This window comes from Glandiceps talaboti, chromosome 8 (assembly GCF_964340395.1).
Source record: "Glandiceps talaboti chromosome 8, keGlaTala1.1, whole genome shotgun sequence".
Classification (NCBI taxonomy): Eukaryota; Metazoa; Hemichordata; class Enteropneusta; family Spengelidae; genus Glandiceps; species Glandiceps talaboti.
Window position 1 is genome coordinate 4,320,001 of NC_135556.1, and position 27,500 is coordinate 4,347,500.

General features: G+C 36.0%; 1 protein-coding gene and 1 long non-coding RNA gene across 2 annotated transcripts in view; one reads left to right on the forward strand and one right to left on the reverse strand.

Annotated features, from left to right (window-relative positions):
• The first annotated feature begins 940 nt into the window (after positions 1-940).
• Positions 941-27,500, forward strand: part of LOC144438671 (uncharacterized) — a 38,143-nt gene continuing 11,583 nt past the window's right edge. Inside the window, exons 1-2 of the long non-coding RNA XR_013481082.1 lie at positions 941-973; positions 3,132-3,197. This is a non-coding gene — a long non-coding RNA (uncharacterized LOC144438671). The remainder of the gene's footprint in view (positions 974-3,131; positions 3,198-27,500) is intronic.
• LOC144439061 (uncharacterized) lies at positions 13,794-20,996 on the reverse strand. Its single transcript, XM_078128310.1, has 7 exons — positions 20,594-20,996; positions 18,671-19,244; positions 17,900-17,998; positions 17,630-17,768; positions 17,217-17,332; positions 16,869-17,016; positions 13,794-14,113 (listed from the first exon to the last, which is right to left on the reverse strand). Exons 1-7 carry the CDS (start codon positions 20,963-20,965, stop codon positions 13,909-13,911), a joined length of 1,653 nt encoding a protein of 550 aa, XP_077984436.1. The 5' UTR covers positions 20,966-20,996; the 3' UTR covers positions 13,794-13,908.

Below are 27,500 nucleotides of genomic sequence, written 5' to 3' on the forward strand. Positions count from 1 at the left end.
TTAGGGGACATAAATTATAAGCAATGATATATACACAAGATTTAGGGTTAGTTTAAGATCTTGCAGTCAATAATTACAGGACATCACACATTATATCATGTGTTGACCAATGACCTCCATGTAGTTGAAAATATTAACACAGTGTTAGATGCTTGTTACCAGAGTTTGCCGGTGATATAAACATATAAACGGTTTCTCCTGTCTAAGGGGTGGGTCTGTTCATTAGTGGTGGGGGAGACCCTGTTTTTAAAAAAAAATTGTGTGTGTGTATGTGTGTGTGTGTGTGTGTGTTGGGGCAGGGTTGTCATCCCGTTTTGAAATTGTTGAAATGGAAGAAGAGGCCTAGAGATGACTGTGTTTGGAATGTGATGGAAGAACAATGGCATGACTATTTCTGAACTGTCGTATTTTTTCTTGTCCCTGTTTCTTACCTATACGTTTTTCATCATTATTTCATTCACTAAATTACTACAATGCTGGTACATGTTATGCAAATGTACGATGTTTTGAAATTATTGCCCAAAAGGCTACGGATAGCCTACAAATGGATAAATTAGTTGCTAATATATTGCGGTGCTGACATTTGAACTCTATGTATAAAGAATAGTTGCTCATATATTGTACATGTGGTGCTGTCTCGCAAAGTTGTCAAAGTATCGCCTGAAAGTATTTTGGAAGCCTTAAATATTGCGTAAACGAATCAAAAGTCACCAGAAAATCCCACCACCCACCTCAGGTCAGAAAACTGCACGCACGACATGGGATATGTGTATCTTGCTATTAATGCAGTGCGTTTGTATACTTGATAAATAGGTCAATAATATTGATTAACAATCATAAAATTCCTGTAGGTGAAAAGGGGTTTTTCTTTGGCGAAGAACCATGTGAAGAAGATTGTGCTATATTTGGACAACTTTCACAAATGGTTTGGGAACAATGATAATTCACCTCAAGAAACACAGTCTTGTGAAAGGTAAATTAGTACAGACGAATCAGGAAGGCGATCATCAAGGAGGGGCCAAAGTAAAAAAAAAAGCAAAGGTATTAACAACAACAACAACAACAACAACAACAACAACAACAACAACAACAAGATCAACAGCATGCGATCACGCAGCTGGAATTTGGAAAGCTTGACATGTATATAGTAAATCAACAAATAAATAAAAAGAGCATATCATTACAGTGCTTAACAATCTTGAGAAAGTTCCAAACGAAATTTTCAAATACGAACTGTTCTCTGACAGTCTGTATTCTGACAATATACTGTTGTGTTCTGATATATAATATCAGAGAGTTATTTAAAAAAAAAAAAAAATGATAACATTTTTCCTCTAGGTGATTGTTCCAACCTTCAAGACTACTGCTTTCGGATGAAGGGTCGTTTTTGGCCAGACTGGCAGCAATGCATCATGGGTGACAAAAAACTGAATAATATAATCAACTATCCAGAGTCCGACCCAACTCTGTTGAAAAAAAAGTAAACCAGATTTAAACTGAATGTGCTATTTAATGTGTATATTTTCAAATATAACAAAATCAAATTAGTTATTTCCGGTACGTGTTTCGATGAATTATGTATCGACGGTTTGGATTCAAGCAATAATTGTTTGAAATGTGTTACAGTGAATTTCACAATACCGTGCAGCTTTTCTGTTTGATACAACCACACAGAAACCAATAAGAAACTGGACATGCTACACTTTAAGATAGCAGGATTGAATGAGTACAGTTTCTTGCTATGTTTTGTCTGAGTGAAATGAACTACACATGCCACCATAGAGACATCAAATGAACACCGCAAAGGACATTTTACACGCCCTTCATCGGGTGTTTGATACTAAGAAAAACATTGGCACCCGAACGTCTGCATAGATCGGAGTTGCAAAACATTTAAATAGTTTATTTATTTTAGACTAAATGTAGCAAAGAAATGCGATATTGCTATTGAAGAAATCACACTGACATTTTTATTATTGGCGTGCAAACAAGCACTTTGCTTGCGTACTCGGAAAAGGCTTGTTACATACCCGGTATGCTGTCGCAGAAAATGTTCGAATCAAGTCCCATATGCTATACGTGGACTATTACATGGCCCAGTCATATCTATGAATGTAAAAACTGAATTGTCATATCAACAGACATAGGCGTAAGTAAAGTATGTCACTTTTCACACAGCCTATGCAAGCAAGCCCTTCCGTTGTATCATGAGAATCTTGGCTGGCTGGATGACTTATTGACGGATTGATTGATTGAGTGAGTGAGTGAGTGAGTGAGTGAGTGAGTGAGTGAGTGAGTGAGTGAGTGAGTGGGTGGGTGGGTGAGTGACTGACTGACTGACTGACTGACTGACTGACTGACTGACTGACTGACTGACTGATTAATTATCTGTCTGATTGACTGAGTGACTGACTATTTGTCTGATTGATTGATTGATTGATTGATTGATTGATTGATTGGTTGGTTGGTTGGTTGGTTGGTTGGTTGGTTGGTTGGTTGGTTGGTTGGTTGGTTGGTTGGTTGGTTGGTTGGTTGATTGATTGATTGATTGATTGATTGATTGATTGATTGATTGATTGATTGATTGATTGATTGATTGATTGATTGATTGATTCATTCATTCATTCATTCATTCATTGATTACTTGCTTGCTTTATTGTTTGGTTGGTTTGTTGGTTGGTTGGTTGGTTGGTTGGTAGTTTGTTTGTGTGTTTGGTTGGTTGGTTGGTTGGTTGTTTGCTTGATTGATTAATCGATCGATATGTCAGATTGATCGATTTATGGTTGATTGATTTCTCGCTTGCTTGCTTGCTTGATTGATTGATTGATTGATTGATTGATTGATTGATTGATTGATTGATTGATTGACATGTAACTTTGATTGACAGAGCTGAAAGAAGAAAGCGTAAATATAAATTATTGTGTTAAATATAAGTTCGCAACCATTCGCAACACTTCAAAGATATTCGATTTATGTACTTATTAGGGTTAGGTACAGTTCCCTAAGTGTGTTGTAAGGAATCAAATTAATATCTACAATTACATGTACATTTTGTTTCGTATAGATTTAGTTGTACACACCGAAAGCTAATGCATGGTACTAATACAAAATTTCCTGTATTTGTTGGCAGACTGTTCCTCAGAAGAATGCATGTCTAGCAAGGAAAGACCATTGTTCTAGCTGGAATAAAGGAAAGGTAATATGATGATATTCATAATTATGCTGGGTTATCTTGTTAAATAATCTTCCATCTCACTCAATTTATCATGTCATACGTTTCTAGGACTTCTCCCTCGTCAAGCGAACCGCTTCCACCTATTATATAAAGAACACAGAAACTACTTTTTGTCACGATTCCTACTGTACAGGTGTAATTTCTATCCCACAAAACAATTTTAGACTTCCAATCCATGAAAAAGCACCGGTGTTTTTGCTTGAATAAGCTATGGAAAGGTTTTAGACAGAGACAAAACTATGTAAAACAACAATACAACTGTCAAAATAACAGGGTTTGCCTCTGATGTCTGAACAGGTGACGCTTTTATCAGTTTGTTTACATCTGTTGAGGTTGTAATGTACTCGATTGTCATAACATGTAGCATTCTATCAGTAAACAGTTATGGGATCCTGTCCTTTGTGCTGTTTATGCATTGATAAGTTACAGACACTACTTACTTGTTATTTGAACATGGTGACAGAGACAAAACCAAGCTTTCGCTCAAGATTTAAACTTGCCACTATACTACCTGCAGCCTAATTGACCACTACTTAACAGGTACAACGTGTATAATGTGTGTACAATGAAGAATCAAGAATAGTATGATGTTTGAAAGCTGCTAAATATGCTCTTCCAAACTTTTGAATAAACGTCAAAATGTGTCCATAAAGTAGCGTTGTCCTGACAACACCTAGCGTACCAATTCCAACCTAAATCATTGATACGTGCAACCCGTGTTGGCACAGGCAAAGTGTTGCATTAGGATTCGACAATGGTGATACCTACGAATAAAAGAATGAATGAATGAATGAATGAATGAATGAATGAATGAATGAATGAATGAATGAATGAACGATCGAACGAACGAACAAAGGAATGAACAAACGAAGGAATGAATAAATGAAATGAACAATCGAATGAATGAATGAATGAATGAATGAATGAATGAATGAATGAATGAATGAATGAATGAATGAAAATACACAATGATCAAAACAATTTTATATTAAAGTTATTATACAACTCTCATAGTCTGCAAGATTAATCTCTGACATTGGAAATACTTTTAATTGTTCAATAACCTTCTTAAAGTCGGTCTAGACAGTAGAGAGACATATCATTTTTTAAATGCTCATTTCTTTCGCTCATGTTTTTATTAGAATTCGATAAGCTTAGCTTCATCTTCTACTATGCAATTTCAGTCTCGAAAGTCAAACTCAGAAGTTCTTCTTTTCGATAATTTCTTCCATAACTGCAAAAAAAAATAACCAGCTTACCCGATATCCATCACTCTTTACATCATTGCTACTTTCACTCCAAGAGAAACAGTTATGTTGTGAAGTAATCACTCTAACTGCCAAGTCAGCATCTAGAATCAGTGTAAATTCAAATATTGAAAAAAGTAAGAAAATGTTTAAAAAGTAACCTAGTTCAATTACACATAATCTATGATATCTATTGATTTCAAAGTTTCTCATCATTCATTACTTAAACTGCCCATAACGATACGATTGTACACAGTAAAAAGAATCGATAACAGATAAGGAAGGTTATTATCCTAAACAATTGGAATTTGGTCTTTGCAATATTTACGATATTTTTTCGAATTACATAAAAACGAAATTAGGATCGGCAGTAACATTAACTAGGTTGGGTCAGATTACCGGAACCAAACTATTTTTTGGCCTTTAATCTCGGAAAGATTTTTTCCAATAATGATGGAAACACGGCCATACGGCTATTGAATATTGACTTACGTCATATCGTCGAAGGTACAACCACACTTTACAGTCGTTATCGATAGTACAATATTTCATGGTAAGACACTGTCGTTCATCTTCATGTTCAACAACGGGAAGTGTCCCTCCAAGCTCTCCACATTTTGCTGTTGTTTCAGGCCATAATAATACTTTACCCTGTATCAGATCCTCGACGTAATAACAGACGTTACCGAATCCAGTCCAATACTCCACGCATTGATCTGGTTATGTACAATTAATGTAACTGAATAACTTGAATGATCAAACATATATTTTCCATTCACTTAGATAATTTCATAAATCACAAAATGCAAGTTACATACACAAAGAACGTACATACATTTGACAGCAATGTCACATTTTCTTTTCTTTTTTATTTATACGGCTTGGAACATGCCATAGAGAATTAAAGAAAGTATTTAATATGAACTGAGTACTCTAATTTCAGACATGGCGATGTTTTCACATGTCACTAAATCCCTAGTCCAAGAAATGAATATCAATTATTGCAATAGTTTACATAGGTGTAAAGACAATAGGTACTATCTCGTATGTCTTGAGGTGTTATTTAATTTGAAGTGTCCTTTTTTCATGTTCAAGGACGCTCATTATTATGCATGATGTATTGCTATCTCATTTATTATGCGTCACTTAATGTTAAGCGATTTGACGACTTGATTTTTGACCGTGGAGATGTGAGCATCTGAGTCATCTGCTCCGGTTTTGATTGAGGCCGTTATGTTACAGTTCTACTTCATACATCTCGTATGCTACTTATCTTTGCTACATCTACATACATTGATCTACAAATTCCAACAACTTTGAAAATAATTGCTTGATTGTATTTGTCTCGAGCTTGATTCAAACAATAAATAAAAATACAAACAATAAAGAGGTTTGCTCCACCGTTAACCTTACCTATCTATTCGTTTAGTTACAGCAGATACCTATCTGTCGTCGACATGACCAGTTTGTTGATATAGTTACTTGTCATCACATTTCCTGAGTTCTTTACAAATATGAGTTTCATTTTGACAAACAACCATGCCTGACAGCAATATCAGGATCGCCCCTTTTTGTGTACTTACCTACAGCAGTGTTGTGGGTCATAAACATGGAAAGGATAAACTGAAGAAAAATTGACTTCATTTTAGTACTTCCTCACTTATTCCTCATCCATCTATCAGATTCTAGGAAACTTATAAGAAATAGTTTCAGCATTCCTATTCAGTCATTATGTTACTGACTACACCCGTCGTATTTTTTTCACTAACAACCTATTTAAAGTAGAAAGTAGACCCATGGGCAAATGTTAGAGCGTAACGTTTTATTTATCCATGTGTCTAGATCTTTTATGTATATATCTTGTTTGTATTTATTAAGTTATGACTAGACAAAAATTAACTATTCATGTGTTGAGTTCTTTCATCTTCATTCAAAATTTACAGTTTCATGCCTAACAAATCGTATGTCTTTTCCTTTATATCAAAAGCTGTTGTTTAGAGACAGTGCTGTACTTAGAACACTAGAGCTGCTTTGAAAATATCATAGTATTGAAAGTATAACGATATCGGCATTATCTTCTCAATCAATAGGACAGAACTAACAAAATTCATTGTAAACGTAGAAATGATGTATTCCTCAATATTATCATCGCCTCTGACCAAAACACGAGTAAATACATGAGATTATAGGCGGGACATGAAATTATGGTGACGATGAAAAATGTAGTCTGCAATTCATGAAATGCTAACTCCTTTTAGGCGGGAAACCCGTCCAAACCGTGACCTATTGTAACTATTAAGCTTCTTGATACAGAGACGAATTTACAAACACTCGCAGTCATATAAATACACTGACACTAATGATCAGAACTGATGACATCCATGTTGGTATCGATACTGTCAGTATAATATGAGAGGCACACGTTGGCTTCTTATTAGACTCTTTCACAGTCCTCGGAGCTTCGCATAAATAGCTAAAACTTGGGTTGTTTTATATGTACCGATATCTACCACATAATTGTACTGGAATATCCCTGTACTGTGCGCCCTCATCGATCACATAGGGCTTACCTTTCGTTGACGTGTTAGTGAGACGCTCGGTGTTAACGCGTTAATATGGAGCATCACGAAAGGGGGACACTGATCATCATCAGAGTTCATTATCCAATTAAGATTTGAATAGTTAAAATGATGCAGACAGACAGACAGACAGACAGACAGACAGACAGACAGACAGACAGACAGACAGACAGACAGACAGAGAAGTAGAGACACAGAGACTAATTGCCAGACAGGCTGACAGACAGACAGACAGACAGACAGACAGACAGACAGACAGACAGACAGTCAGACAGACAGAGACTGTTTGCCAGACATGCATACATACATACATACATACATACATACATACATACATACATACATACATACATACATACATACATATACACATGCATACATGCATGCATACAGACAGACAGACAGACAGACAGACAGACAGACAGACAGACAGACAGACAGACAGACAGACAGACAGACAGACAGACAGACAGACAGACAGACAGACAGACAGACAGACAGACAGACAGACAGACAGACAGACAGACAGACAGACAGACAGACAGACAGACCGACCGACCGACCGACCGACCGACCGACCGACCGACCGACCGACCGACAGACAGACAGACAGACAGACAGACAGACAGACAGACAGACAGACAGACAGACAGACATACATACAGACAGACAGACACGATTTGAAATGGAGCCTGTGAACAGTATGGGCAAGGTTGAATGATAAAATAATAAAATACAAAAGCAATGTCGTTAAACGTTTATTTATTTATTTATTTATGTAAAGCCAAAGATAGCACTGCACTACTACTTCGAAGGTCGTTGGGAAAGTTTACATTTTGAAATTTCACTATCGGTATAAGGGAGCCTTGAGAAATTACATTGTTCTCGGAAAGGGTCACATTGTAATAATCGGAATTAATGGAGGGTGACATTTTGGATTATTTTGTGATTTGGACATCCCACCACTGTCACCACACCGGTTTCATATATTCCACAGCTGTCGTACGTATCCCACTGCTGCCCCCATTGTACTGTAATATCGTAATATATCACTCAAATCGATGCTGACAACCATGTAGTGGGGTGAGTAAAGGAGGAACATTGTGGTAAGATATTTGTACATTATTTGGGATTATGTGGTTGAGTGGGGATGTTGACCTTGGTCCCAACAGTGTTGTCAGTGCGCCCACCTTGTCTTTGGGAGTTCTGACCTTCAGTTCAGCCAAATAGATCTAAACACGGGGATTAATTACACAAACAAACTATGCTTTTAAATTATCAATATGACGGGAGGGCATGTTTTAGAGAAATGAAATATTGAGGGAGGGCCAAGATTAACAAACGGAATCGGGCAATATCAGATTTATGTAACATATTCGGCTTGATACCCCCTCTCGTTTGTAATTACTGACGGCACCCTAACGCCTTTGTCGATAGCCTGGGACTTTAAACTTGCATGTGTTCTCGACATTAGCCGAGTTCACGATTATATTGCGATACTTATTAAGCGGTAACATATAAATCGAAGAGTTAAATCTTATCTACGACTGTTCTATTAACAAAACTTTAAATATGATTATTTCACATGGTCATCACCATTTTAATTAGGGGAACTTGAATTATCATCAAATTTGCCCTATATGAGAATGCATATGCACTCTCTGTGTTGGTGAAGCTATTGGACTAGGAAATTTTATTTGAATCCAAAGGTTTCCCTTATTCTTGATAATTTCATACTTATGGGCATATTTGTTTTGATTTTCTATATCATACTTTCATAGTAATGTAAATTGGTGTCCACATTCTTCTTGAAAGTACTTTCGATTTGATGTTCCTGAATTTATTATCATATCTTTACATTTATGTTTTAAAAAGCAATAACAGATTTTATCACAGTCTAGACAGATATTTTTTTCATGTTATATATATTGTGAATGTCACTGATCAAAACAAGTCTTCATAGAACACACACGCCTCTCAATTACTTTACTAGAACTATGTGACTGAATGGCGAAACGAAATTGGTGGCAACAAATTAATGCTACAATGTGTCTGTGATGTGCAAGAAAGAGCTTGGTTTTGATAATTGATCCTGAATTCCAAGGTCAAAGGAAAAAGGAAGCTTGCACCTGATAATATGTGGGTAGACACTTGAATGAAATCTAATATTGCATTTCAGTGAAATTATGCACTGACAGACAGAACCCATTGCAATAGTTATCCCATGGGGAGGGAACTATTTAGCAGCTTTTGACTTTGTGGCGATAAAATTTTGATAGGGTAAAGAGAATCTCTGAAAATTTAAGCAAAATTACACCTTGAAAACCCTCCATGTTTCAGAAAAGAGAGGGCTTCTGTAAAAGATTCAAAATATGACTTGTTTACTATGGTCAGTTAGCTATATCAATGCAGACAACTTTTGACAACAAAATATTACCTTGTTTTAAAACATAATTTCAATGAGAAGGTTATAAAAAAACAGGTTTTGTTATAAAAGAATACTTGAGTATATTGTAATACAAGAAAATGATAGAACAAATGGGTTTTAGTATACATGTACTGAGTGATAAGTTTACATGACTACACTAATATACGCTGTTTCTATGGAAAGCAAGCTAACATTGGGTATATCTCAGACCACTATAGAAACAGACTGGAAACATGTATATAGTGGTCTGAGGTTAGGTGAATTCAAACTCCATGTAATCAAGATATGATTAAGGAAATTAAGGAAAACCTGCTATCATAGACACCACCCCACTGTGAGTGTAATGACATCAATGTACGGTGCTAGCTTATTTCACATGGAACGGGAGGCGATTTATGTGCTTTTTACTACTTTTATGTTCAATAAAGATGACCTCTAAATGTTGAGGTGTAATTTATTCTCAAGGTGTATCTTTAGCTGTCATCAGCTAGTACACTAACTGTACACATAAGGTGTTAATTTCTCAGTCACACTTAGAACCTTAGCCTTATAAAAACATTCACCTTCTAGCTTATAGTTTAAGCTGGGGACAGCTAAAGATAAATCTTGAGAATAAATTGCACTCGACATGTATAATTCAGCTTTCTTGAATATCAAAGTAATCAAGAGCACGTAAATCTTCGATAATGAGCCTCTAATTCCCTGTGGTTATATCAAAATGTTGCAACAATAGTTTTAGGTTGTGTCTGTATAGGTCCTCCCGATAGCCGACTTGCCCTCGTCGTATCGTATGTATTATATTCAAAATGTCAAACAAATCCAAGAAATGATCACTAAAAGGATGCATAAGCTTAGAATGTAACTAAACACAAAATCAATCAATCCCTGTTGTAAAAGTTAAAGATATATTAACTGCATAGAATGTGGCCCTTCATTTCACAACTAACATTTTTACAATAAATATTCAATTCTTCTAAATTACAGAAAATATGAAAATAGGGCTCATGAATGTCAAGTTCTTAAAGTTCATATACCTCAGCAATTCCATATCTTGCAATGATATGATCTCATTCCTAACGTTCATATCCATCTGTACCATTACTTATACAAGCTATCCATTCATAGACGATAATCTATCTTTTGTACAATGGTAAACTCTGTACCGTACTCTGCAGTGTAAATGCACAAAGCTAGTGACATGCTATAATCGATGTTTGTAAACGTAAAACAAAAATAGTTTTGACATGGGGAATTTCAATTTTGACAGTTCCCTTTCCTGTCCCGAGTACAATTTCAAAATACTAAACTAACTTTGAAAACATTCAAAAATCCCATACTACAAATATTAGCAACACTGCACAAAACAATATATAATACATTCCATTCGGGTTTTTTGTTCGTTGTTTCAGACACGCAAGCTCTAGGTCAAAATGGTTCAGCATATCGAGGATTGGACTCAACAACTTTCTCAAAAACATCAAAAGGTGCATCAGACTGAGTAGACATAACTGACAGTCTAGATGCAAATTATTTACAGATACACTACTCTCTTACTTCTGGTCTGTCGACGATTCCTTTGATGTGTTCTGTTTTTAATTAGAGCAAACGGTTGCATAATATCCTAAAGTGCTAATCACTTGTGAGGAGAACTTAGTGTTTCTAAACCTCCCAAAACGCTAAACATCTATTCAAAGGGCTGTAGTATGAAATACCTAATAACTAATCATTTCCACACTAATATATGTACTGTTGGCATGAAATTCATATGCCATTTTCAGATTTGAAATATTATGATTCTAAACCGATTATATACACTTTGACAACTAAATATGTAATTTGTTTTAAATTCAAGTTATAAGTAAAACGTCATAAACCGGTTACCAAATACTATTTCTGTGGTACACACTAAGTAAAGTACTTCTATACCATTATTGCCCAAACTATTACTATGTGAAATACCATACGAAATTCTTATTAATCAGGGTTTTCAACCCTTAGTGATTACGTTTTTCATCGTACTAAATTGTGCATTGCATAGTATTCACATATCACGTTGCCAGCTTATATAACAGGGAAGGAAATGGAGACTTCTATGTGATGATTTGCGTGATTTTTACTACTTTTATGTTCAATAAAGATGAACTATAAATGTTGAGGTGTAATTTACTCCCAAGGTGTATCTTTAGCTGTCATCAGCTAGTACACTAACTGTACACATAAGGTGTTAATTTCTTAGTCACACTTAGAACCATTAGCCTTATAAAAACATTCACATTCTAGCTTATACATTAAGCTGATAACAGCTAAAGGTAAAGCTTGAGAATAAATTGCACTCGACATTTATAATTCAGCTGTCTTGAATATCAAAGTAGTCAACAGCACGTAAATATTCGATAATGAGCCTCTAGTTGCCTGTGGTTATATCAAAATGTTGCAACAATAGTTTTAGGTTGTGTCTGTATAGGTCTTCCCGATAGCCGACTTGCCCTCGTCGTATCGTATGTATTATATTCAAAACGTCAAACAAATCCAAGAAATGATCACTGAAAGGATGCATAAACTTGAAATGTAACCAAACACAAAATCAATCAATCTCTCTGGTAAAAGTAAAAGATAAATTCACTGCATAGAATGTGTGGCCCTTCATTTCACAACTAACTTTTTTACAATAAACAGTCAATTCTTCTAAATTACAGAAAATATGAAAATATGGCTCATGAATGTCAAGCTCTGAAAGTTCATTTACCTCAGCAATTCCATATCTTGCAATGATATGATCTCATTCCTAACGTTCATATCCATCTGTACCATTATTTATACAAGCTATCCATGCATAGACGATAATCTATCTTTTGTACAATGGTAAACTCTGTATCGTACTCTGCAGTCTAAATGCACAAAGCTAGTGACATGCTACAATCGATGTTTGTAAACGTAAAACAAAAATAGTTTTGACATGGGGAATTTCAATTTGACAGTTCCCTTTCCTGTCCCGAGTACAATTGCAAAATACTAAACTAACTTTGAAAACATTCAAAAATCCCATACTACAAATATTAGCAACACTACACAAAACAATATAGAATCAAAACACAAAGGCTGCGGAAAGATATATGTCATACTTGTGTACTATCCCTAATTTCACTGCTTTCAAGTACTTGCCAGGTTATTTACAACAACATACATTCCATTCGGGTTTTTTGTTCGTTGTTTCAGACACGCAAGCTCTGGGTCAAAATGGTTCAGCATATCGAGGATTGGACTCAACAACTTTCTCAAAAACATCAAATGGTGCATCAGACTGAGTAGACATAACTGACAGTCTAGATGCAAACTATTTACAGATACACTACTCTCTTTGACGTGGTGTTTGCAAAATACAGACTTCTGGTCTGTCGACGATTCATTTGATGTGTTGTTTTTAATTAGAGCAAACGGTAGCATAATACCCTCAAATGCTAATCACTTTTCTAAACCACCCAAAATGCTAAGCATCTATTCAAAGGACTGTCGTATGAAATGCCTAATAACTAACCCTTTCCACATTAATATATATGTACTGTTGGCATGAAATTCATATGCTAATTTCAGATTTGAAATGTTATGATTCTAAACCGATTATATACATTTTGACGACTAAATATACCCTGTAATTTGTTTTAAATTCAATTTATAAGTAAAACGTAATAAACCGGTTACCAAATAATATTTCTTTGGTAAATACTAAGTAAAGTACTTGTATACCAATATTGCCCAAACTATTACTATGTGAACTCTACAATTCTTATTATAAGGGTTTTCATAATAATTAAAGAGGTACAGAATAGTTTATAACGCTGTAACCCTTAGTGATTACGTTTTTCATACTAACATTTCTTTATATTATTTCAACTGCTTAAACATTAAATTGTATTGCATGGTATTCACATATGACATAAAATTACATTACGACACAATATTAGGGTTACCAAAATATTTGAAGAATACGAGTTTCACGGTGACTCACCCTTTGTGTTCATAATTCATCAACCATTGATACACTAATCTCCTGTCTTAAAGTCAATTTACTCTTGAATAAGTTGCGTTTGTGTTTTGCATGTGCCTCGATCAGTTTTGTAAACTAACTTTAACCAAAATTATAAGAAATTTGCAACAAATTGTCAAAACTCCAAACTCAGTATTTTATGTATAAAGTTGGAAATTTAAAAGTTCTATATGATGGAAGTCATGTTATAATCCACTTCTTCTATACAATCGTTTATAATCGGTAAATTTATATGAAACATAGAGCAATGCACCAGATTTGATTGATTCTATTTGTTATGTTAGGGACACATACAGCCGAATTTTTTTAAACTCTTAGAATGCAGTGTGGAAGTTTACTTAACTGCACTTTCACGGAATTATTTCGATAATTTCTACTTCATGTTCACCAATAGTCCATATATGATGACACTGCCACGTTGTTTAGTAAACCATTCAAGTTCTTGGTTATTAAACTTCGGATCAATTTCCGATTTGGCATCAATTGTTTCTGGACCGACTTTGTAACTGATTGGGTTGACCCACACCTGGAAAGCCACTCGTGCCTGGTATGTCTTATGTGTTACTTTGTCAGAGAACCTTAGATAGAGAAAAAAGGTGGCAAATAAGGTACTCATGAATATATCCTGGGTTGTCTTACAATTTCACAAGTACGGAATACTAGATATTCATGGTATGCAAACGACAGGGTCAGGTGAAATATGGACCTTTAAGATTGTAAGCAAGTGAGATTTGATACAACGCACAAGTATCCATATCCATTAATTAAAATGTATGCACCAGACGTATGATGCTGCCCTAGCAATCAGTGAATATGCATGTGTATAACTTGATGCCACAGGGCAAACATCAACATATACAGGGTAACATCATTTCGCGCGCTCAGTGTTACGTCATGTCATGTCTTTCGTTTCAAAATGTCCGCATGGTGACTGGTCATATTCGGGCAACATACGTCTGTTTCCTCGACGAACTGTGTGGGTCACCCCAACACAGACTGTTTCCTAAGGGCTAAGCCCCAATGATAGTCTGTGTATAGGTGACATTCGGGCCCGAGGGAAACTGACGTATGATGTTGCCGGAATATGACGAGTCAACGGGTGTTTTGTGACAGACCTAATCCATTTCCTTCCTAAAAAAAGATACTGACACATTTCAACATTTATTCTAATTTTTTCAACGAGATTGTTTCTTCAAACTTTTTCTTCTAATCAAACAACTGAACTTCAAAACACACATGCTCAACTTTAACATGAGAGCAATCGAAGTGAAAACTATTCTTTGATTCACTGTTTTACCTTTCTTAAAATTGCCAATGGGTACGGATATCGACGACACATACTTGAAAGTTATATTTAATAGTTTCTTGATTATTTTTCACACCATGGTTGGATTGAATATTGACAGGATGGTGATTTAGTCAGTTCACTCAGTATGTTGTCTTCCTGTGATGGTGTTAATAGTGGACAGGCTGGAGTAGGTACAATGTGCAATTGTTATCGTAATGTAGATGGATTACCTTGCATTTTTGTTGACAGGCACTTACTCATTTCTCTCTTCTCTACTTCGTCTATCCTATTGCAGCGTGTCATACTCGCGTCAGATTTGTGTCCACAGATACCATTATAATAAAGTAATGTCTTGTTTGAAAGCCTTCCGAATCCAGGGTTGTGGTGTGGTGCTTGCACGGGGGCAATGATTGGTATACAAACTTGAGCACTTGGCTTCAAGTGAAATTGTTTGTCACCAAATGTACATGTATTCTTTCCGACGGACTTGTTGTCCGACGTCCGGTATATGCATCCTCGAGCGTTTGGAATAACGTTTTGGTCTCTATCTAAAAGGTTCCAGAAAAAGTTCAGTCTCTGTAATAAGTAGAACTTAATCGACATAACTGAGCAAAGAAAGTTCCCAGGTGTTTCTTGGCTGGCGTCATTGTCATCTATACCACGGTGCATATTGTGAGATATCAATACATATCCAAGTCCTATCGAATCAGCTAGCCTGTATGCTGAAGTGTGAGGGGATGTGTGAATTATTTATATCGCGAGATTTTCGCGCCCATGATTACAGAAATGAATCATTGTGTCCATTATGTGCATGTCTTCCTTGGTGATAGGATGTATATGTGCTGGACGACACCTTTCCTTCAGATATCAACTTCATAAGCATGGCCGAAAATTCGTACGTTACCTTGAATTCATGATCGTTGTCAATGTCCGGTATCTTCACGAAATGTCGTGAGGAGACCGTACGTACCTGATTGATATCATGGATCTCTTTACATACAGCTGATGGTTGCTACATCGGACGCATGGGTAAATATTAGGCAATGCGCCCAAATTACACAGTTCATCAGAGTTTCATTTGACGACAGTGAGAGTTGTCGCTGTAACAACACAGTAATTCTCCAAAATATTTACAGCTCCTTTTGTAATCGTTATTGTTGTTTTGGAGTCCATTTTCAGAAACGAGAGTTCCAAGTTCATCCTCAGAAAATCGTAACAATCATACGGTTTCTGCACTAGACCAGTGAGGACAGCGACTGCGACTTGAAAACTGCGACCTGCGACTTGAAAACTGCCACTTGCAACTGCCACCTGTGACTTGAAAACTGCTGTTCGCGCTTCGCTCACCAAGGGTTTTAACCATAATTAACACATTTTGTCAGGGCCTTGACTAGACTAGGATAGTGTGTCAGGACCTAGACTAACTTGAATGATGCTGACACGCACAGTGTGGCAGCCATCTTACTTTTCGCTCGATCGGTGAGTCATATCCCAAGTATGCACACCATCGATAGCTTTTTGTTACATTATTTTAAAACAGGAACCATTGGCCAGATTCACAAAAAATGATGCCTAATGGATTGCTACTGGGATGTATCTTGAAGGCACCCCAAAAATATTCTCAAGTAAAATATAACAATTAAGTCCAGTTACAAGCCACAGTTTTAAAGTCGCAGTCGCTGTTCTCACTGGTCTTCCATAGCACTACTGTCATCTGCAACACCAGAAGAGAACGCCATTTATGTTATGAATCGCCATGCGCATGCGCATATGACGTCATCAGTTTTAAGAGATGGTGTCTGTACGGAAACTGTTGACCGGTAAACCTCATTTGCGTTGAACACCATAAACAATCTACATACCACGTGATCATGTATTGACAAATCACACCGCACAATTAGGACTGGATTAGGTGTCAGTGTTACAGTGTCACTTGTCTGAGTTTTGTAGCCAATGGTAGTGTCTGTAGCATAAGTGGGCATAAGTAATAAATAAAGACGCCATATACGCTGGACTCTCTCAAATGTGTATGAACAAAGACTTACTCAGTTGGATACGCATAAACATCACATCCAGAGTATCTTATACTGGGGGATAGAAATATCTGTCTTGTGTCGAAGTTTACAGGTTTACTGTCTTCTGTAAAGTGACCCTCTCTTTCTCCAAGCCGCTTCCCTCCCATTCTGGTGTCACCTAATCAATGAATAGAGAACCCAACATATGAGTTGTACATATCTACTAGGTGAGATGCAAATGAGTTTAAACCCCTTGTATTGGGTGTAGATAGACAGATAGGTCTGTAAGGAGTAAGATGCTAATGTAATGCAATGTAAAGTTTCTGATTCAAACATTCTTCCCTGTATTTAGCTAATATTATATTATTTGCAACAAACCTGGCAAGAGTAAATCCCCACATTCTAAAATCGGCTCAATAGCACCAACAACAGTTCCATGGAATGCAACATGCCATTTACGAAATACCTGCAACGCATGGGCTCTTCCTGGTACCCTACAGGAAGAGATAGGGTTGAAAGATCGGAAAAAGTCAAGTGAACACTTGCACCACATGTAAACATATTTCATTTATCGACGACGATGTAATTAAAAGCCTTAAGGTAGAAATTGTTCAATAGGAACTTTATATCTAAAAGCAATTCCATAACTTTTTTTCTGAAAGGTTACGTGTAGAAAATGCAAAGTCATGGAACGTAGCAAAACGGAACAACTAAGTTTTGCCCCCCCCCCCCCCCCTTACTTCACCGTATACTCTTTCCCTAAGATAATGTGACTACAGACAAGAACTTACTGTAATGCAAATCGACACCAACCAATCGGGAGTCCATAATACTTGGGAGGATCGCCACGTAGGTAATACAGTTCGTCTCCTCTTCCCATGAGACATGTATTGCAGTAACACATATCGTGGGTATCTTCAAAGTAAGCGTCTATAATGTCAAAAGCATATGTTGCATAATTATAGCAATCTTTTTCAACACTATTAGTATCCAAATACTATAGTATCAACCCTTGAAAATGAAAAAAAAAACGAGAACACAGAAATGATAACGAAACCAACCTGGCAAACTAATAGATTCCTTGAATCTTTGACACAAGGCTCTGTACTCACAACCACGTTTGGTTGAATGTCTTGGAGAGATTGCTTGACTGTATGAAGCTACAACGGAAAGTGAAAATGAATTGAAGATTACTTTAAAAAGTAACGACCAATTTAGTCCATATTATCTTATCCTGCATAAGGAGTAAGATATATCTTAAAATATAATTCGACTGATAATGCCTAACCTCATTTATGCCTTCTTTTCTCTCTACTTTTGATTTCCCTTTCATCTGAATGTTCTGTTGTGTTGTCATGTTCGCTTCTCTATTCTATTCTATTCTATCCTATTCTATTCTATTATATTCTATTCTATTCTATTCCATTCCGTTCTGCTATATTCTGTTCTATTTTATTCTATTTTATTCTAGTGCATTCTATTCTATATTCTATTCTATTCTACTATATTCTATTCTATCCCATCCTATTACATTCTATTACATTCTTTTCTATTCTATTCTATTCTATTCTATTCTATTCTATTCTATTCTATTCTATTCTATTCTATTCTATTCTATTCTATTCTATTCTATTCTATTCTATTCTATTCTATTCTATTCTATTCTATTCTATTCCTGACCATTCCATTCTATTTATTTTCCGGGGTTTTTGTACTGTTTTATTATGCCGTGTTCGCGGTATTCTATTCTCTCGGTTCTCTCGGTTCTCTCTCTCTACGTTATTCTGTTTAATAAGTCGGTTGGTTTAGTATTGTAATATTTGTTTGCTTACTTGGTTTTATCACTAATAGTGCTCTTTCTGCTGCTTGCGTCACTGCAATATTCGCATGTTTGGTCATTTTCGACAATACTGGTATGATATCTGGCGTCTTTAAGATATTCTTTCGATTAGATTCCAATTTACTAAGCACCCACAAAGTGTTGATAGCACACTCTTGTTCAGGCGGTAACTCTTTCTCCATAAGTTTGAGTAGGAGAGGAACTGCGCCATTGGTGGTGATGGTGATCTTACTGCGGTTATTCAGTGCGATGTTTCCAAGCCCTACGACTAGTTCAAGAGCAGAGAACCCGCCATGTCTTAAATCTGGTTCATCAAGACTACCACTGAGATGTTGTAACAGAAAGCATACAACCCTTTCAGGGACTTCCAGGTGGCTTTCTTCTCCGGGTCGGACAATGTAGGACAACGTTAACATGGCAATTGAAGCTATTTCGAGATCATCAGAAGTCATGTATGGGACTATCTTTGTCACTGCATGCAGCTCATCATATACGTGTTTGTTGTCGGCCGTTTTCGAACAGTTGTGAAGAATGGATATTGCTGAAAGTACCATTTCCTTTACATTCTGTAACAGTGAAATACATATTCATATGGAAAGCGTGATTAACTTTAACACATTATGCAATGACACAACATGAGACAGGGGATTATGGTTAATGTTATACCTGGTATAGCAATGATAGCTCTATACAGCTGACTTCCAGTTGACGTGACTGTGAGTAGTTTTGCAGTAGAACAGTATTAACATATAGCTACTTTTGAACGAAAAATTATAAACGAATGTTGATCGAAGCATCATTTCCTATTTATTGTTCCAAATAAAGTAGCTTTATCTTACTACTCTATTGATTCTTGTAACCTTGAACAATACATTTTTCAGCATTGCAGTTATTATGTATTAATTTAAGTTTTGCATACTGTTTACACCACTCTATTATCACTGTGTAGTCATAGCCTAAACAATTAATAATATATGCAAGGGTAATTTCCCTGCTTGCCGGGGATTTCACGTAGTAAATGTTGGAATACACCATTGTTCATTCCATCTCACAATAACAATGTCCTATGTATTTTGTGAAGTTGTCTGCGATTAACCATAATTTCTTCTTGATAACAAGCACAGTGGCTTCTTGAACCAATATAGGAATAATGATCAGGTTCACGTCATTAAGTTAGACCACAGGGACACAGAAAAGTGAATTTGCCGCGTTGTTTAATTGATGTTCATGATTTGGTATTTTGATTTTTCGTCACTATTGACTACAGGATGCCGTGTGACTTCTAAAAATAAATTTAACTATTTTGCATGTTGCAGATTGATGTCCTTACCCATCTTCTATATATACATACACACATACATACATACATACATACATACATACATACATACATACATACATACATACATACATACATACATACATACATACATACATACATACATACATACATACATACATACATACATACATACATACATACATACATACATACATACATACATACATACATACATACATACATACATACATACATACATACATATGTACGTACGTAACAATGGCTACAAATGGTGGTCGACACAACGACAGTCCCAAAGCATACCACATGATAGTCCAAGTAGGGCGCACAGCAGATATAACTCATATATATTTCCTTAAATCCACAAAAAGAATAACTAAGCAATTGTTTCAAAGATTCACACTCATAAAGCCAGCTTTTCAAATTGTTTCAAAGGTCATAAGACATCTTCTGGCTATAAAACATAATAATCATACAGGGACGCTGAACAGCAAGCCAAGGCAATTTCAATGTCTAAAACTAGTGTCCGTGCCATTCTGGTTGACCTGTTCGAGTTACACCCGATTATTTTATTGTCTAATATTAAACCATTTTAGTCAATTATATGCTCACCTCATCCTCTCTGTAACTTGTTTGATACTTTTGTAGATCGTTCAGCATGTCTTCAAGTAGCCCACATTGTCCAAAATGTCTACACAACCTGAGACTTGCATCGGAGTAATTCCAGCAAGTAGAACGAACAGTTTGTATTGCTTTCCAGTCATTTTCCGTTTTGCTATTTAAGCGCATTAGTGTATCTAAGAGCAACTTAAATTTTTCGGCAGCTCCAAGGTTGGCTAAATGGTCACCAAATGCCTGTCTCACAGGTTGAGAACAAACTACATATGGTTTTAACATGTATACGGAGACCAACTGACATGCAAGGTGAATGTTCGTAGTCGCAAAGTCTTTCAAAAGCAACACAAGCATTCTCATTTGCTGCATTGTACCATCTTGATCATTCTCATATTCAACTCTCAGAGATGCTTGTAGGTTAAAATCGTCAATTGAGGCCATCTTCTCAACGAATCCCTCCTCTGGGGAAAACAAATATAAGACGTTACGAATAAACCGATGTGACACGAATGTATGTACGTACGTACGTACGTACATACGTACGTACGTATGTATGTATGTATGTATGTATGTATGTGTGTGTGTGTGTGTGTGTGTGTGTGTGTGTGTGTGTATGTATGCATGCATGCATGCATGCATGCATGCACGTACGTACGTACGTACGTACGTACGTACGTACGTACGTACGTATGTATGTATGTATGTATGTATGTATGTATGTATGTATGTATGTATGTATGTATGGATGCATGTATATATATATATATATGTATGTATGTATGTATGCATGCATGTATGTATGTATGTATGTATGTATGTATGTATGTATGTATGTATGTATGTATGCATGTCCATATTTATATTCATGTATTACAAATTATTAAACAAGAGAACATTGTCAAGTTAACACAACAGAACAAATAACATGTGGCAACAAATTTGCACACACACACCATACAAAAAAATACATTACTTAGAATTGAAAAGAATATATGGCATTAATTTCGCAGTTGTTTTGAGGCACATCTTGTGTACACTGACATTGTTTATGATCAGATACCTGACTTAATAAACTGAAATAGTTCAACTATACACATCACATGCAAATACTATAAAATGATACCGATGCTCACATTCGCAAACCCTTTACTGTTTACATATATGACTACTAAAACAAATGACAATTGAAAACTGTTCTTACTGCATATAGTTACTTCTTGACAACGTCCATAAATGTCTACAGCTCCATACAAGTGATCAATATTCTTGAATCCAACTTCTTTTAAGTTGATTGAGTCTGATAACTCTTCCCCATTATAGTAAAAATTCAATAGACCGTCGTCTGATATCATTATGCCAATTGTGTCTCCAGCCTATAAGTAAGAAAAAATGCTATTGTATCTCTGAACGTCATGTAGGCATGGAAATGGATATGTTAATCTTATGTTTTATGCTACGGTCATGTGCTTTCTAAAAAAAAAACACTTGTCATAATTTCTTAAAAATACGAGTTGAATGATAGTCGAATCCAAATGTAGCTGGTGTACGAGCAAACTGGTCCAACTAATCAATTAATGAGATAAATCTAAAAACGGGCATATTCACGATTTGACCAATCGTCCAACTTATACTAGACTTTTTTTCTGAAATGAAAAATGATATTCAGATGCTATAAAGACAAACAGAAATACATCGATTATGCTCAGTATGGCATCATTGCGTGTAAACAGACTATAACTATCGGGGGAATGTTTAAATGTGTATACACACGAATATAAATGACTTGCCGTACAGTCGTCTAGATCCCTCTCTAAGGTCATGTTATTGACAGAACTACCACTCCACATAAGTGTACTTCCACCAACACTGTCTGTCATGGTGGCAGGAAATGTTATGTGTTCAGGTGAAAATGATGTAACACCAATTTCAATAGACCCACACCATTTATCTACCATTTTATCTATGCGAATTTCAAAACGCTCATTTCGTTTCAACTGTTCCTCCGTCAAAACAACACCATGATTGAATGTGTTCCTTGCACTGTAAGTCAATACATATAAATATATATTATATGTGGTTAGCAAGTAAGATATATAAGATATAAAGTTATCTCAGTATTGCTTCATAAGCCTATACATAAGCGATGGTAACAGGTGTATCCTGACTGATTCAAATTAAAACATACCTACAAACACAAGAAAAATTCAAAAACAGGCGTCAAAAGTCTCTGATGTCTCTATTTACCTCTATTTCTATCGTTTTGTGTTTTGTTACGGGTGATCGCAGCAATTTCACGAAGATGGGAAGACGGCGATCACCCGGAACAAAACAAACAACACAAAACGATGGAAATAGAGGTAAATAAAGACATCTATCCGTTTTTACCACATCATATTTTAATCAGATTGGTATGCTCTGAGCACCTATCTCAGAGAGATATAGCAAGATTTATTCAATTGCTAATTATATACTCTTGTGTACATTAAATGTAATATCACATTATATAGTCGAAATAAATTACCTTTTCCTTTTTGCGGATGTTGCTGACTTCCTTAATTTCACATGCTTTCCACAGCGCGAATGGAACGTGTAATACGTGTTTCCCTCCGAGACCTGTTCCGTACCATCCAATTCGTCATTGTCATCATCAGAGCTAGTATCATACTCTGAGCTCTCATCATCGTCTGAACTTATATCGTATACAACGTCATCGTCGTTATCGTCGCATTCGGTAGTTTCGTATGTCGCACAAGCTGCTCCTGATTATGATGATGATAAGAGTACAAATAAGGTCAAGGTAATATAAGTAATTAGTACCAATAAAACAGGTATGGTAACAGAATCGAAATATCGTTCGAATAGCTATATTACATTCTGCTGCGCTTGTTTTTCATACTTCGCAACAAGCGCAGCAAAATGCAATATAGCTATACTTGAATTGTCACTTTATTAAAATGTCCAAATACAAGTGCCACAAGCCTAAACCCTCTTTCAGAGTGACAAATTATGTTCATCCTATATCAATATTGTTGTAAAATTGATTTTGTAGGATGAGAGCTAAAATGGTTCAACCCCCCCCCCCCACCCCCTAACTAAATGAATTTAGTTTTTTATCCTACATTGAACTATTGATCTCGCCCCTTACAACACTTCTGTACATATTCAAAAAGGAAATCACTGTCTTTGGAATCACCACTCAAATCACTGCCCTAAACGACGACAAGGTTTAAAGACTTTGTTGTACTGTTTATTGTTAAAATCTAATGGGAATGTTTATTGTCTAATTATCTAGAAGATATACCAGTAATTACTTCTTTCTCATAATTTGAATCTGATGAATAGCCATGAGTCGTGAATAACCATCGCATGTCAGTTGTCAATCAGTTATCATCCAATGAGAATTGTGTAATTAAGACTTTGCCAGAGTTTGAATGACTGGCGTTGCACAATATATTTTTGTAGAAGTCAATCCCATAGACTATGGAAAAGTGTTAACAATTTGAAATGATTATTTTTCTCATGTGGGGAATTATCCATGGCACATACCTTCTGTTCAAATTAAATTGTAAATAAAGAGATATCTCTTGTAGTTATTGCTTATGAAATGATTCAACATAACAAATACAATATTTCAACTAGGGTGGACATAATCTGTCACTCTGAAAGAGGGTTTAGGCTTGTGGCACTTGCATTTGGACATTTTAACAAGTCAAAGTGACAATTCAAGTATAGCTATATTGCATTTTGCTGCGCTTGTTTTTCATACTTCACCAGAGGGCCCCTCTTATTACTTATTGAATGTTCAAAACCAAGTACAAAGGGTGTCACTGCTTGTGTTTTATGCTGTGTTCGGGTTTTGAGAAGGGTTGGGCGCAATTTGTCACGGATTGTGCTCCGTTTGTAGAAAGTACATGTACTTTAATAGCCAATGAACTTAAAATTGCTACTTGATTCGATTGAAAATACTTCCATAAAACCATAATTAAACTCTACTATGATAATATTGATGTCGATGCATGCCTTTGATAGCATTGATATCGTATTCTGGCGAAGACAACAGCCATATTTTTTTTCGTCATGATTTACAAGTATGAAGTTTTATGTCCACTTTTAATTTTAATTTTAGCATTTATTAACTTTGTTGAATTTTGAAATCAGATCTTCAGTAGTATACAGATGTTGCCGAGAAAAGTTACTATGCCAGCCGGGCTGAAAACGGTGCTCGAGATCAGAAAAAGCTCTTCAATATAGTCACTGGACTTCTTGGTCATACAAAAACTCGTACACTGCCTGTTCATAATGACTCTGTTGAACTTGCAGATCAGTTTGCCCATTTTTTTCAGAAATCGTGTTAAATCTCTCATCTCGAATTTTGGATCAATTAATCCTGTTGGAAATAATCAGGGTTTTTTCATCTTTTTCAGTTTTGGGACCTGGGTGTCGATTGAATTCATTTCAGCTCACTACCGTGGATGAGGTTGATGAGATAATTCACTCATCGCCCTCATCTACTTGCTGTCTTGATCCTATTCCCACCAAGATCCTGAAGGATAGGTATATTATCAGTGTTCTGTTGCCTTTTATTTCCGAAATCTTGACCAACTCACTGTTTTCTGATTTTGTGCCATCCTCTTTCAAACAAGCAGTTGTCACACCTCTTCTGAAAAAAATCCTCACTTGATTGCAATATTCTTAAAAACTATCGTCCAGTTTCTAATCTGCCATTTTTATCGAAAGTTCTGAAACGCATTGTTGCTATTAGACTAAAAGCCCACGTCGCTTCAAATTCCTTAGGCGAACCTTTACAATCAGCTTACAACCCTGGTCATTCTACTGAGACTGCTCTCTTAAAGGTTACAAATGACATTCTACGTGCTCTTGATTCTAAGTATCACGTGGTCTTGGTTTTATTAGATCTTTCAGCTGCTTTTGATACAGTTAATCACAAGCTTTTGTTAACTCGCTTGCATGATCATCTACTAGTAGGTATCTCTGGTAATGCATTGAGGTGGTTTAAATCTTATCTTTATGATCGTAGACAATCTGTAATCATAAGCTCTACCCAGTCACCCTATTACCCTCTTGATACAGGTGTACCTCAAGGCTCATTCCTTGATCCGATTTTGTTCAATGTTTACACATTCAATGTTTACACAATTTGTACATGTCTCCCCCCCCCCCCTACAAATTACGATGATACAGTTAGAAATCTTGAAGCATGTATTTTCGATGTCAGAGCTTGGATGTCTTTAAATTTCCTTTGCCTTAATGACGATAAAACAGAATTTGTTATTTTTTCTGGAAATTACGACCCTGCTTACAATAGCGCACAAAATATTCGTATTGGTGATGCGTTGATTTCTAGCCTTGGAGCTATCCTTGACTCTTGTCTCACAGTGAAGCCTCATGTTAGTCAGATTTGTCGCTCTTCCATGTTTCATATTCGCCGTATTGCTCTTGTTCGTAAATATCTCTCTAGGTCTGCCACTGAACAACTAGCTCATTCGCTTGTTTCCTCTCGCATTGATTCGTGCAAAATGTTGCAGCCAGAATTATTACACGTTCGAAACGTCATGTTTATACCACGCCACTTCTACAGGAATTGCATTGGTTGTTTATAAGATCTTAGTCATCACTTTTAAATGTCTTCATGGTTCAGGTCCTCCATATCTTAGTGAGTTGGTCAGTCTCTATGTCCCGGGGCGTAGTCTACGTTCTGCTGACCATTTTAAACTTAGTACCGTTACAGCCCGGACAAAAATACATGGTGACAGGGCTTTCAGTGTTGCTTCACCAGTTTTGATGGAATGCTCTCCCTCTCCAAATCCGTCATTGTAATAATTTTAATGTTTTTAAACGTATGCTTAAAACGCATCTTTTTAATCTTGCCTTCTTTTAGATGTCACCGTTTTAGTTTTTGTACTTTTTATGAGTGTTGTGTATTTAAGCGGCTCTGATCACTGTCTCTGTGGATGTTAGCCGCTATGTAAATTTCAATTATTATCATCATTATTATTATTATTGTTACTATTCAGCCCTTCACATATATGGCTTTCTAGACTCGAAGCACGCCGCTCTTATCAATGGCAACTCTATACTGTTACGTTGCTTTGGTACCTGGCGTCTTACAGGGGCTGGTTTGGGCTATTTAAAAAGGGAACGATCATTTTAATAGCCATTCATGATTACGTACCTTCAGCCATCATTTCTTCCATTTGACGTCTGCGTCTATTAGATTTCGTATTTCCCATTATGTCTATGTTAAAGAGAAATTTATGGTGACTGTGTACATAATTATGTATGCTATACGTCCTATTATAATGTACATCCCCAAGACGAAATGAGTAGTTGAACACACGATACATGTACTCATGTATAGATTGGTTAGTTTCTAGCGAAAGGCATGCATATTAAATATTCTAATTTGTATTCTAAATTATCATTTTTCTTTAAATCCAGGACTCGATTGATTGTTTAAAAATGGCACTTGGGGAAAGTTCATTTCAGAGTGCATAACAAACATTATAAGCTTAATTATTAACTTTTAAAAATATCATTATTTCACAAACGAAGTCTAGAACAAATATTCTTTTATGAAGCCCTTGCATATTGTTTTTTTTACATAATGATTTAATTATATCATTTAGAAGTTTTTGTTTTGATGGCATGATATAATACAGCTGTATGCTAAACGAGTGGAAATTTAACTCTGTTTAACATATGTTTGAGTGAAATGAGTGTATAGCATAATAGCATAACTATCATTTGGATTACAATTCAGCATTATTTCTATAGCAACAACGAGTACCACCTGTTCAGATTGTTGTTTTGCAGCCACATAGGTAAACATACACATAGAAATTGACATCTACATACTGATAAACCTCAATATAAACCGGGCAAT